The sequence below is a fragment of the Tasmannia lanceolata genome, unplaced genomic scaffold, assembly GCF_043159265.1.
Source record: "Tasmannia lanceolata isolate RefF3 unplaced genomic scaffold, GAP_Taslan_0.1 ptg000006l, whole genome shotgun sequence".
NCBI classification, from domain to species: Eukaryota; Viridiplantae; Streptophyta; class Magnoliopsida; order Canellales; family Winteraceae; genus Tasmannia; species Tasmannia lanceolata.
Genome location: NW_027518683.1, coordinates 23679151 through 23692638, shown reverse-complemented (window position 1 = coordinate 23692638; position 13488 = coordinate 23679151). Strand labels below are relative to the sequence as shown.

Here is a 13488-nt window from a genome sequence, read left to right as displayed (position 1 = left end):
CTACTGTTTTTCTTAGGATATACAGCCTAGCTACACATAGATTATAGGAACCACTTGCATTAGCTTAGGGCTAACCTGCATTTAGTTAGGGCATATAGGGTGTCCTAAAATCTACAATCCATTGGAATTTAAATAATCACATAAGAAGCTTTAAGAACTAGTCCGGTCTTTTAGATCGAGTCTAGGATAGAGATCTAGATGTCTTAGGCATCATAGATTAGAATAAGTGCGAAGAACTACGTTGCCTTGATTCTCGTGGAGGCGGGGATACGTAGGCTTCTTTGGATGAACATCAGATCATCTAAAGACTCGGGCCTAGGTATAGATTAGAGTTTTAGGGTTGTATGGTATCGAGTCATTTTCTATGTTTTGCAGTGTTTTCTTACTTTATTGCGCAGACCTTATACTTTTTTGGTGTGTCATGCATGTGTTTGTTCATCAGAACTTAGACACCCATTAGGCATGTCACTTATAACCTAGCTATGCTTAGGTGACACATGTTTCTTTTATTTTATCTTGTGTGCCTTTGATTTCATCTCCGAGACATGCATGATTAGATAGATGTCTTCTCGGAGATATTCATTCCCATTTCATATGATTTTCGCCCAAAGCTCTTCAAAATTATTAAGTAAATGGCATAAGAGACCAGGTGTTTGCACTTGGGCGGATGAGGTGCTCTTTAGACCTTCCGAATTCGTAACCAGGCACGAACCTTATTTTATATCTCTGGTTATCCGTTGCAACAGAGCATAGTATGGGATCCAGGGCCCATTTGCCTTTTTCCTTGGATGGCGACTCTTCTTTGTTTAAGGTACGCCTCGGATCTGGGCTAGTCCCCGAATCGAGAGGTATCTCACCTTTTTATCGCCACTCATGCTATGAGAGGCATTTCTTCTTTCGAGAGTTCCTTGGTAGAGCTCTTCATTCACGTGGATGATCCGTAGAGACCTTAGCGCGTGGGGCTCGTCCCTCACCGCCGCGCCTCTCTCGGATCGGGGTCCACAGGCTGGCGACTCTGCTGGGGATTTCTTTCAAGATATTGCCTAACTCTGTTAAAATGCCATTTGTTATTAATTTTGAAGAATTTTGAGCTAAAATCATTATAAATGAGAATTTAATCGCTTAGAATCCAGGGGCACCCAAATAGGTGTTTAAAATAAGGGATTCACACACTGCACAGCATACATCATTTTTGTTCTTTATTTTCTTTTATTGATTTTATTATTATTAGCTCCATGGGATAGATATAATGCGTGCCTCATGGGATATCACTATCCAGATGATGCTGTTGTATCTATTACCAAGCTATGCGCCGGTGCTGCAGTCGTAAACACTAGGCGTACTTGTGTTTACAGCAGCCGATGAGCAATGAAGCATACTATGTATAACACTAGGCGTACTTGTGTTATACATTTTAAGTATGGATCATAAGCATAGTACCCGATATATTGAGTCCGGAGCTCTACTTTCATTTTACATATATTATGTATATTTGCTAACTTAGTGAAACCCAATTAGGATCTGCATGTGCTTATATATATATTGCATTCATATAAGGACGAACATGTGTTGCTTATACATGTTGGAGCCTAGATTTAGGAGCCTTGTCCTATCCATTGATTATTGTAGCTCACCTTATGTGGCTACAACGCAGTCCTAGTGCACTTACATGTCTGTCTTGAGTCAAGTATCTTGACTCTATGGGATTATATTTAAGGCTGGTGCCCCTGGTTAGGGTATATATGTATATATCTATATATTGATTATCAGATTGAGGGCCTACTCTTTAGTGAGGTTTCCTTGTCTAATCTAATCAGTTGTGTCAGTCCGTTTTTCAGATCTAGACCCGACCAGTGGTTTTCGCTTGCCCCTCTCATGGTCGTGGCCTCTCTGTTGTTCTATTTATTGAGATTATGCCTCTATATCTGTTGATTATAAGATCAGGACCTACTTTCTAGTAGAGATTTCTGGCTTGGATCAATCAGTCATGTCTATGCATCTCTCAGATCTAAACCTAGCTAGTGGCTTCTACTTGTCACCCTCATAGCTACGGTTTATTCTTTGACTCGATGATGATAAAATTCACTTGTTTTTATCCCTCAGATTGAAACTTCATTTATCCATTCTTTTGTTGTGTCATATATTATTCAGATTGTTTTCTTCTCTTGTCTTTAGATATGGTCGACAGTTTGTCTGCTGTCTTCATGGCCATAGTCTATTATTGATCTCTTTGATCGTTCAGTTTTGACATCCATCTTCCAGATTTAGATCCGGTCTATGATCTACTTTTGTCATTTTGTGACCGTGGTCTCGTTTCTGAGTTTCTGATCATCTTTGATCAGTAGTGGAACATTCGATGTCATCCATAATATCCTTCTTATGCTTGATCGTTAAGTTCATTTTTATTCTTTGTTTATTCGAAGTTATCTTCATTCCCTCATTATCCCGTCCTATCTTTGTGTCAGGTCTGATTATGGCAAACCTTTTGTTGGACAACTGGATAGCCGATACCATTAAAGCTCTTCCGCATGAACTGTCACAGAGAAATATGGCTGATCATTTCATCAATTCGTTCACCTATTTGAACAGTCGGGATATAAATTGGAAGTTTCTCCAAGCAGCTGCTGGACTTTGGAATCCTGTTCTTCATGTCTTTCGATTTGGCCGTTTTGAACTTTGTCCCATATTTGAAGATTGGTGTACCATACTAGAGCTCCCATCTGAGGGACTCTGGATCAAACCTTCAAGGATAGAATCTCCTCATGGTCTGTTTTGCAAACTGTTCAAAAATGAGACTGTGGATGCTCTGCCATGTTTAACGGATACGTGCGTGAAAATTCAAGACCTTGTTAAACTTTTTTCGAAAAACGTCGATCCTACTAACTCTCGTTTTCAGGATTGCCGACGTAATGCTTTAATTTTTATGGTCTTCGCACGTCATGTTCTTCGCAGAAATTCCCATGTTGCATCTTTGATACTATTAGGAGTGGTAGATCAGATCAATGAGGGGAGGAATCCTATCCCTACCATGTTAGCAGAGACCTTCTTGGGACTAGATCTTATTGCTTCCCAAGAGATCAAGGACAATTTCTATGGATGTGTCAAGTTGTTGTATGTCTGGCTTAGTGAAAAACTTCAAATTCTTCAGCGACAAAACCAAAATCCATATACCCTGAAGAATTTCCATACATGGAAACCAATAGCCCATCAACCTCAGTCTATCGATGAATGGCACAATTGGTTACAACATGTAGAGGAGAGCCAGTTTCGCTGGGTAAGTCATTCATGTTTCCACGTTTTTACTAGCACTTACCCGCATTCATTTGTTTACCTCATGGGTACTGAGAAATCTTCCTTTTATGCACCCATGCGAATTCTCCATCAGATTACGGGAATTCCATGTCCTCCCGGAATCATAGTCCCTCCTCTTTGTGAAGATCTCACTCCTGATCCCGTCCGATCCATTGTGGCTGCTTGGGGAAACAAAAATATAGAAAGGAGGTTAGGTTTATCTCGCAAATTCCGACGTGGAGAAATATCGGAAGAGCCCGCAAGCAAGAGAGCTCGGATTGAGGAGCTTTGAAGATCTGTTTCATGTTTTGCTATTCCGATTTCTGCATTTCCCATTATTGTCAGTCTGTTTATCCAGCTGCGATCAGAGATTAATATTTTTCATCCGTTGTAATCACAATTTGAATTTTATTAATGAAAGTGTGTTTTTGCCTCTTTTGTCATTGTTTGATCAAAATAGTTTATCTCGATTATCAAAATTTTAATCTAGTGTTTATATTTCCATATCAGGATTCTTGATTGAGCAGCCATTGCTCCTAAGAAAATCCTCGTTTCAAAATCAACCTGGTCCCGTCAGTCCGCTGATTCCAGGCTGAGTCGTTTTTCTTCCTCACCAATTTCTTTTACCTCCCCTGCATTACCTTTCTCCAATCTCCAGGAAATCCCTTCGCCCGTTCAATATACTCCTGAACAGATGGCTGAATCTGCAAACGCTATAGCTGAGATGAGTGAGATGATGAAGGTTATGCTCCAGCAAATGAATAACATGAATGAGGAGATAGCCCGTCTGAAAAATGATAGGGAATCTACCTCCAAAGAGCATGTGGCTCAGCACCCTTCTGTTTTACCTCCTCCCCCTCCTGCAATGGCCCGGCCTACTGTTTTAAATGTCGAAGACGATCTCGATGATGAGCAGTATGCAGAAGAGAATTGCCATCCCAATATAGATAGAGCCAATGAGGGCAAAGCGATAGCGGACAGAATGGATATGTTGGCCCGAGAGGTGGAAAACATAAAATTTCAAGGCCCGAAGAAGTTGAACATGGCCGATTTTATGTTGTATCCAGGAGTCACATTGCCTCCTAGATTCAAAGTTCCGGACATGGATAAGTACGATGGGACCGGGTGTCCTCGAAGCCATCTAATGTCGGTTCTTCCGCTTTTACAGCAGCATGGTCTATCTCCGGAACAGGTTGCTCTCTTATTTCCCCGATCTTTGGTCGGAGTGGCTAAAAAGTGGTTTTTGAGCTTAAAGTCTGAAGAGATCAGAACTCTAGAGAATATTGCAAATAGGTTCGTCGAGCAGTTCTCCATGGAGGAGGGAATCGACGTGACCAAGAGAGATCTCAAGGCTTTGAAGCAAGGCCACAATGAAACCTTTACTTCCTTCATCCGCAGATGGAGAAGGAAAGCCGCGCAAATGACTCATCGTCTTTCAGATGAAGAGCAAATCAAGATTGTGGTGAAAAATCTGTCGCCGCAATATTATCACCATATGGCTATTCAGTATTTCCTTGATTTCAATCATCTCATTAAGACTGGGACTCAGATAGAAGATGCATTGGCTAAGGGCCTGAGATCTAGAGTATCGTCTGATGTCAGAGAGGGGAAGCGACCTGTGATGGCGCCGAAGGAAGTACATAATGTTAATTATGTCAGACCTCCACCCAGGGTAATCACTGAAGTAAGAAGGCCGCCGATGGAGCAGAAGCCTCCTCGTCACTTTGATCCCCTTCCATACTCTTTGTCCGTAGCTTTGAAGAAGCTGTTGAAGGACAGAAAGATCAAGCTGCCTGATATTAAGCCTCCTCCCAACCCATTGCCGAGATCCTGGAGAGAGGATCAGTTCTGTGATTATCATCGTAACACTGGCCATATTACTGATAGGTGTTTAGCTTTGAAACACCAAATTCAGAACATGATCGATAGGAAGGAACTGTCAATCGAGTTACCAAATGTAACTAGAAACCCCCTTCCTACGCATGCAATGCCGCCTCCATCTTCAGTCAATGTCATTTGCGCTGAAGAGTCTGTTATTGATCCTGCTTCCTTCATATGTGTTGTGGAATCCGAAGAACCCTATGTCTGGAAATTTGAAGGAGAAGATCAGTGGGTAGAATCAGAAAAGCCATATGTATTATCCTGGAACGACCCTGATGTGGCTGGGCCATCAAATCAGTCATATATTTTCCAGTGTGAGGATGAAGAGAAAGAATCCGAATCTCTGTACGTCTTAAGGGTGAGTGATGATGAGGAAGAAGAGATAAAAACCCCATACATCCTTAAGATAGATGATGAAGATCTGTTGCTCTTGAACGATCAATGCGATGAGCTCCGCCACGTCACACGTGGTGGACGAGTCTTCAAACCAGCTGAGCTTAGAGTTGAAAATCCCGCTGAAGTTGCAAGAGGGGTTGACAGTCAGAGGCAGAAGCAAAGACTTGATGAAGAAGAAGATAACCTGTTGAATCAGCTTAAGAAAACCCAAGCTAATGTTTCTATCTGGGGTTTACTGATGGCATCGCCGAAGCACAGACAGGTTGTACTTCGTGAATTGAACTCGTCCCAGGTGTCAGTGGAGATCACTCCTGACGAGCTGGTCGGTTTGGTGGCCATGACCAAGGCTTCAAAAGCCTTGTCTTTTTCAGATGAGGACTTACCTTCTGAAGGAAGAGATCATACGCGTCCTCTCAAGATTACCTTGCTTTGCAACCAGAAGAAAGTCTCCGAAGTACTGGTAGACAATGGGTCAGCTTTGAACGTGTGTCCTTTGAGCACTGCCACTACTCTGGGGTTTGGGCCTGAAGACTTCATTCCGTCTGAGCAGGGTATACTGGCATATGATGGAACCCGAAGGGACGTTATTGGAACCTTGGCTACTGAGATTGTCATTGGAGGAGAAACCTTTGACATTGAATTTCAGGTGTTGGATATCAAGACTTCTTTTTGTCTATTGCTTGGTCGACCTTGGCTGCACAAGGTTGGAGTTATCCCTTCCACACTTCATCAAAAACTGAAATTCATTTGAAACAATCGGGTGATCACAGTCAAAGGAGATCCCGAGCCAGAAGTCGGACAAATATCTCAAGAGCTTGTTACTGAAAACACAAGAGATATCAGTCTGACAGGATTTTCAGTGGAGGTTTCAGCTATCACCATGAAAGAAGCTATGAATGAAGAAATTATGTTTCTTTCTAGCACTAATACTCGGGTAGTCAAGATGATGCGCCGATTTGGGTATCTCCCAGGGGCAGGTTTGGGAAAGAATATGCAGGGTCCGACTGAGCGGCCCGAGTTGAAAGCATCTGATGGGTTGTTTGGGTTGGGATACAAGCCGACTCGCAAGGAGGTGCAGGAAATGAGAGCCTACATGTTTAAATGGGCAGAATGTCGCCGCAGAGGCTTAGAGTTTCCAATGGGACCTTTCAGCAAAGTCATTAATGGTAGATTCCGAAAAGAGGGAGCTGATTGCCCTTATTATGGTTTCTCAGAGCCATGGTATGATGAGAATGGGACCAAGCTGCCGGGTCTTGAGATTTTCTTTGCAGATGAGCTGCCAGCAGAATTTTACAGTAAGCAGATTGCGGAGTCAGTTGTAACAGAGGAATCAGACTCAGACTGGGTTGAGAACTTTGAGCCAGAACTCCTGAATTCTTTGTTTCAGACCGAGGCACCAGTCATAGCTATGATTGGAAGAGACGCACCTTTCGTGAACCCAGAGGACTATATCACCCCAGCCGAGGGACCTCTGGATAACTGGACCTCACAGGTTATACCCCATGTAGTCCTTCAGTATATTCCAGTCCCTTCAAAAGAGTCAGTTGTTTCAAAGTATGTGCCAGTTTCTGAGTCCGTCCCAGAGTCTGTCATTTCTAACTTTTCTTTTGATGCAGGTACTGTAGAGGTCGTGTCTACCTCTGGAGTGGGTGACGAGTCTGTCCTTGATGGTGTCGAGTCCAAGTCTGAGGACGTATTCATTGATTCTTCGTCTGTGCATATTTCTGGTTGTGTCGATACTGATGTCGACTTATTTTTTCATTCTGTTCCAGAGTCTGTAACGCCTGATGTGGGCGAGTCATCTGATGTAATCATTAATTCTGATGAAATAAAAGACTCTTTTGCTTATATTCCTGTACTTGTCTCTTCTGCTGATTCTGCTTCTGAACTTGATCAAGTAACTAATAATAACAATCAAGATTCCCCCTCTAATGAGGAAGCCGATGAAACTCCCCTTGAAATCAAGCATATGATTCAACAAGAGGAGAGTCGCCGAGCTAAACCACTTGAAGAAGAAATTGAAACCGTAAATATAGGTGATGAAACCTTAATTCGGGAAATACGAATTGGCAAAATTTTATTTCCTGAGGAGCGCGAAGAATTAATTACCTTGCTAAAAGAGTTTAAGGAGGTTTTTGCTTGGTCTTACGACGACATGCCGGGATTGAGCGAGGACATTGTCCAACACAAATTACCTCTAATCCCTGGCATCAAGCCGAAGAAGCAAAAACTCCGGAAACTGAAAACAGAATGGGAGTTGAAAGTTCATGATGAGGTTAAGAAGCTACTTGAAGTGAAATTCATTGAAGTAGTTGAATACCCCGAATGGCTTGCAAATATTGTACCAGTGCCCAAGAAAGACGGAAAAGTCAGGATGTGTGTCGATTTCAGAGATCTTAACAAGGCAAGTCCGAAAGATGATTTCCCGCTTCCGAACATTGATCTCTTGGTTGACAATACCGCTGGACATGCACTCTTATCCTTTATGGATGGATTCTCAGGGTATAATCAAATCAAAATGGCGCCTGAGGATATGATGAAGACGGCATTCATTACTCAGTGGGGGACGTATTGCTACAGAGTTATGCCGTTTGGTCTCAAGAATGCTGGTGCCACCTATCAGAGGGCTGCGACAACTCTTCTTCATGACATGATTCATAAGGAAGTCGAGGTCTATGTAGATGACATGATTGTCAAAGGCAGGACTCGGCCGGAGCATACAATTGCTTTGAGAAAGTTCTTCGAGCGAATCCGAAAGTTTCAACTTCGCTTGAACCCTAATAAATGTGTATTTGGGGTCACATCAGGGAAGTTGCTTGGATTCATGGTCAGTGAAAGAGGAATCGAAGTGGACCCTCAGAAGATCAAGGCTATTCAAGAAATGCAACCACCAAAGACAGAAAAGCAGATTCGTGGATTCCTTGGCAAAGTGCAATACTTGAGGAGATTCATATCTCATTTAACTATGACGTGTGAACCCATCTTCAAGTTATTAAAAAAGAATTCTTCCAAGAAATGGAATGAAGAATGTCAGGAAGCATTTGAAAAGGTCAAGCAATGCTTATCTTTGCCGCCTGTTCTATCCCCAGTCATTCCTGGTCAACCATTGTTGATGTATTTGTCCATCACAGATACAGCAATGGGTTGTATGCTTGCTCAGCAGGAGGCAGTGTCTAAGAAAGAAAAGCCCATCTACTATATCAGTAAGAAAATGCTAGAGTATGAAATCAAATACACTGTTTTGGAAAAGACATGTTTAGCATTGGTTTGGGCAACTCAAAGGCTTAGACATTATCTTCTGTCGAACAAGATATTTTTGCTCTCACGGATGGATCCGTTGAAGTATTTGTTCGAAAAACCCGCTCTTACTGGAAGAACAGCTAGATGGTTGCTATTGTTGTCTGAGTTTGACATCACTTATGTCACTCAGAAATCAATTAAGGGACGGGTAATTGCTGAGCAGCTAGCTGATGCTCCTGTTGAAGAGAATGCTTTTCTGAAAGCTGATTTTCCTGATGAAGAGATTATGGACATTGAAGAAGAAACTCCGAGTTCCAAGTGGCTTATGTACTTTGACGGAGCTGTCAATAATCACGGTCAAGGAATAGGGGCTGTTTTGGTATCTCCAAAGAAGGAGTACATTCCGTTATCCATCAAGTTGCAATTAGAGTGCACCAATAACATGGCTGAATATGAAGCATGTATCGCAGGACTTGAGGCAGCATTAGCTTTGCGAATTCAAGACATCGATGTATTTGGAGATTCAATCCTGGTCATTTGTCAAATAAATGGGGATTGGAAGACAAAAGAGGCGAGGTTGATCTCATATCACACTTATCTCGAATCTCTGAAAAAGTTCAGGAATGTCACCTTCACTCATCTGTCGAGGACAAGGAATCACTTTGCTGATGCTCTGGCTACTCTGGCATCTATGTTGGACATTTCTGCTACAATGGAGGTTCAACCTTTAGCTGTAAGATTGCAATGGGCTCCAGCACATGTGAATGCCATTGAAATATCTGCCAGGTGTCCAGATGGTAAACCATGATATATAGATATCAGAAATTTCATTTCAGGCAAGGGGCATCCGCCTGAAGCTTCCAGCAAAGAGAGGAAAACTCTTCAGAGGTTCGCTGCCAACTTCATCATCTGTGGTGAAGAGTTGTACAGAAGGTCGTTTGATGGGATACAGCTTCTGTGTGTTGATGAAGATCAGGCTGCAGAGCTCATAGAGCAAACACATGAAGGTGTTTGTGGTCCTCACATGAATGGTAAGATGCTGTCAAGGAAAATCCTTAGACTTGGATTCTATTGGCCCACAATGGAAACAGATTGTTTTGCATTCGTGAAGAAATGTCATAAATGCCAAGTCTATGCGAATCTTATTCATGTGCCTTCGTCAGAGCTGCATTCTATGACCTCACCATGGCCATTTTCAGTATGGGGAATTGATATCATCGGAAAAGTCTATCCTAAATCGTCAAGTGGACATGAATACATCTTGGTGGCCATTGATTATTTCACAAAATGGATAGAAGCTGCTTCATATGCTTCCATAACTTCCAATACAGTTGCGAAGTTCATTCGTGCGAATATCATTTGCAGATATGGAGTACCTAATGAGCTGATTTCTGATAATGGATCTCACTTCAAGAAAGAGGTAGTCCACCTGTGCTAAGAGTTTAAAATCAAGCATCATAAATCATCTCCTTACAGACCGCAGACCAACGGGGCTGTAGAAGCAGCGAATAAGAATATCAAGGTCATAATCAGTAAGATGACCGAGACTTATAAGGACTGGTCGAACGAGCTTCCTTTTGCTTTGTGGGCTTACAGGACATCGATCAGATCTTCTACAGGTGTAACTCCGTACTCTCTGGTGTATGGAATGGAAGCAGTCCTCCCTGTTGAAGTGAGAATCCCGTCTCTAAGAGTTATGATGGAAGTGAATCTGCCAGAGTCTGAGTGGGCCAAAGCCAGACATCAGGAATTACAGATGATTGATGAAAAGAGGCTGAGAGCCTTGTATCACATCCAAGGGTATCAGAGAAGAATTGAAAGAGCCTTTAACAAGAAAGTCAAGGTCCGAGACCTGAAACCAGGAGATCTCGTCTTAAAGTCTTACCGAGCACCGGTGTTTGATCCCAGAGGAAAGTTCAGGCCAAATTGGTCTGGTCCTTACATTGTTGATGAAGTCCTGCCTGGAAAAGCCGTAAGACTCCTTAATGAAAATGGAGAAAAATTAACAGAACCTACAAACCTGGACCAACTAAAAAAGTACTATGCTTAGATACACCAGGAGGCCGTCTTTGATCGATCAGAGCTCAAAAGCCAACAACCTCAAAGTCAAAAACCATTTGCAAACACTTTGGGCCTAAATAAATAAATAAAAAAAACTTTCATTCTTTGATAAACTCAAACCAGGGGCATCTTTTATGACTTGCGTCATAAAAGATAATAGCCTGAACTACGTCATGACTAGATCCCTCTCTACAGGGTACGTAGGTAGCCTGATTAATTCGGGTTCGGTCAAATCCTTCAAACCTTTCAAATCCTTAAAAAAAAAAGAAGGAAAGAAAGAACAAAATAAAAAATTTTTGAAACCCAAATGGGCGAACTACGCGGACCTGATTCCCATTTCTTTGGGGATACGTAGGCAATCTGGAGGGCCAGATTCGGTCAAATACATGAAAACTTACCAAATGTTAACCTGATTGAACCCAAGCCTACCTAAAAGTCCTTCTGGTGTACTTAGGCCCAGGTTTGTAGAGAAACAGAAAGAAAATAAAAAATAATGGAGTCTTAGACCCGCTAGACTGAAAACCCGCAAGGGCGGTCTAGGCAAAAGTTAGGGTCATTCGCCCGCTAAGCTGAAAACCCGAAAGGGCGGCTTAGGCAAAAAAATTAGGGTGCTGAACCTGCTGGATGGAAAATCTGCAAGGGCAGACAGTCCAGGCAAAAATTAAGGCATACGGTCCGCCAAATCGAAAACCTGAAAAGGCAATTTGGTCATGGCAGTGACTTCATAAAGGACAGAACCTCTGAAAGCCAGCAAGACTTTCATTTCTTCGGCGGCACTACTCCAAAGTCTGAGTAAGCACCGGCAGAAATTCTTCTGACACTCTCTAAGCCAGGGGGTTAAGACTAAGCAATCCAAGAGAATAATAACCATGATGGAAATACCAGAAAAATGAATGAAACACCTTTAAATACGGTTTTCAAAAGATTTTAAGAGTGGTAGACTGTACCATTTTAAAAATACTTATCAGACTAAGAAGCAGATTCAGTCTCTCTTAGAGTTTAAGTCATTGTGCCCGTCGAAGTCCTCATTTGCTGGTTGTCCAAGTCTTTTTCTATGTCGAGTCAAGGTTAAATTCCAGAGTCAGAGTCCTGTGTGGTTAATATTCCTCCCAAGGCTGGGGTGATGAGAAAAAAAATGATGAATTTGTATCCCCTCAAGGGTGATGCGCAGCAGAGTGAAGTTCAGAAGATGATTGATTCTCAAGTCCATATGGCAGGCTTTCAAGCCCATATGAAATGGCAGAGATCGTCAGAATTGAAAGGCAATTGTCGGGCAGATACAGTCTGTTGTAAACCTGAAAGCTTTGTAACCTCAAATATTCAATGAAATGAAAATTTTTGACAATTTCCCTGTGTTTTGCTCTCTTACGAATCTGTCATGGAAGTATTTCATACTAGGGGCATCTTTTATGACTTATGTCATAAAAGATATCAAGCGTGATGATAACTGGGATAACTATTCTCAGCAAATAAAAACCAGAGAAGCTTGAGTACAATCTTTGAGTCAGTCTCTTCAATCAAATTGTTTTCTTTTGAAGTCCAGTTTTCAGAAAATCTTATCCCTAGTGGAGTCTAGAATTTGCTCCTGCAATCGTCAAACCCTCAGCAAAATGTTTTTTTCACTCATTTTAAAAGGGTCAATACCTGAAATTTTCTTCAAGTTTCTTGAGTTTTATCTTCAGCAAAGATCATGCATTTTCAATCATTCTTGGCAAAGAATGACTTATTCACCTTGTAAGATCGATCAAAGTTGGTCATTTCTTCAATCATTTCAATAAATTTTCCTTTCATTTTAAAAAAATATATATTTCTGCCTTTGGCTCCGCGATTTGGAGTTTGGTTTTTTTTTCTTTCACCATTTGAAAGATTTTAAAAGCTGTTTTCGCCAATGGCTCCGCGATTTGGAGTTTGGTCATTTCTTTCACCATTTGAAAGATTTTAAAAGCTGTTTTCGCCAATGGCTCCGCGATTTGGAGTTTGGTCTTTTCTTTCACCATTTGAAGGATTTTAAAAGCTGTTTTCGCCAATGGCTCCGCGATTTGGAGTTTGGTCATTTCTTTCACCATTTGAAAGATTTTAAAAGCTATTTTCGCCAATGGCTCCGCAATTTGGAGTTTGGTCATTTCTTTCACCATTTGAAAGATTTTAAAAGTTGTTTTCGCCAATGGCTCCGCGATTTGGAGTTTGGTCATTTCTTTCACCATTTGAAAGATTTTAAAAGCTGTTTTCACCAATGGCTACGCGATTTGGAGTTTGGTCATTTGTTTCACCATTTGAAAGATTTTTTTTAAAAAAAAAAATTGTTTTCACCATGGCATTCAAAGTCCGTTTTCACACGGCATTCAAGGTATTCAAGTCCATTTTCACATGGCATTCCAAGTCCGTTTTCACACGGCATCCAAGTCATCAAAGTCCATTTTCACATGGCATTTCAAGTCCATTTTCACATGGCATTCTAAGTCCGTTTTCACACGGCATCCAAGTCATCCAAGTCTGTTTTCACACGGCATTCAAATCATTCAAGTCCGTTTCCACACGGCATTCAAGACCGTTTTCACACGGCATCCAGATTCATTTTCTCTTCAAATTTCAAGATCATTCACAATCAAATCTACCATT

The 13488-nt window shown here is 41.6% G+C and overlaps 1 protein-coding gene across 1 annotated transcript; it reads left to right on the top strand.

Annotated features, from left to right (window-relative positions):
• Window positions 1-3985: 3985 nt before the first annotated feature.
• LOC143878852 (uncharacterized) lies at window positions 3986-7193 on the top strand. Its single transcript, XM_077381070.1, has 5 exons — window positions 3986-4294; window positions 4460-6178; window positions 6566-6734; window positions 6840-7000; window positions 7185-7193. The coding sequence occupies exons 1-5, from the start codon at window positions 3986-3988 to the stop codon at window positions 7191-7193; spliced, it is 2367 nt and encodes a 788-aa protein (XP_077237185.1).
• Window positions 7194-13488: the final 6295 nt, after the last annotated feature.

Bases quoted from the DNA above. Each gene is read 5' to 3' on its own strand.
- LOC143878852 (XM_077381070.1), top strand. From the start codon at position 3,986: ATGGCTGAATCTGCAAACGCTATAGCTGAGATGAGTGAGATGATGAAG. The intron at 4,295-4,459 runs GTGGAAAACATA...CCGCTTTTACAG, and splicing joins TGGATATGTTGGCCCGAGAG to CAGCATGGTCTATCTCCGGA. The intron at 6,179-6,565 runs GTCATTGGAGGA...AAGAATATGCAG, and splicing joins GAACCTTGGCTACTGAGATT to GGTCCGACTGAGCGGCCCGA.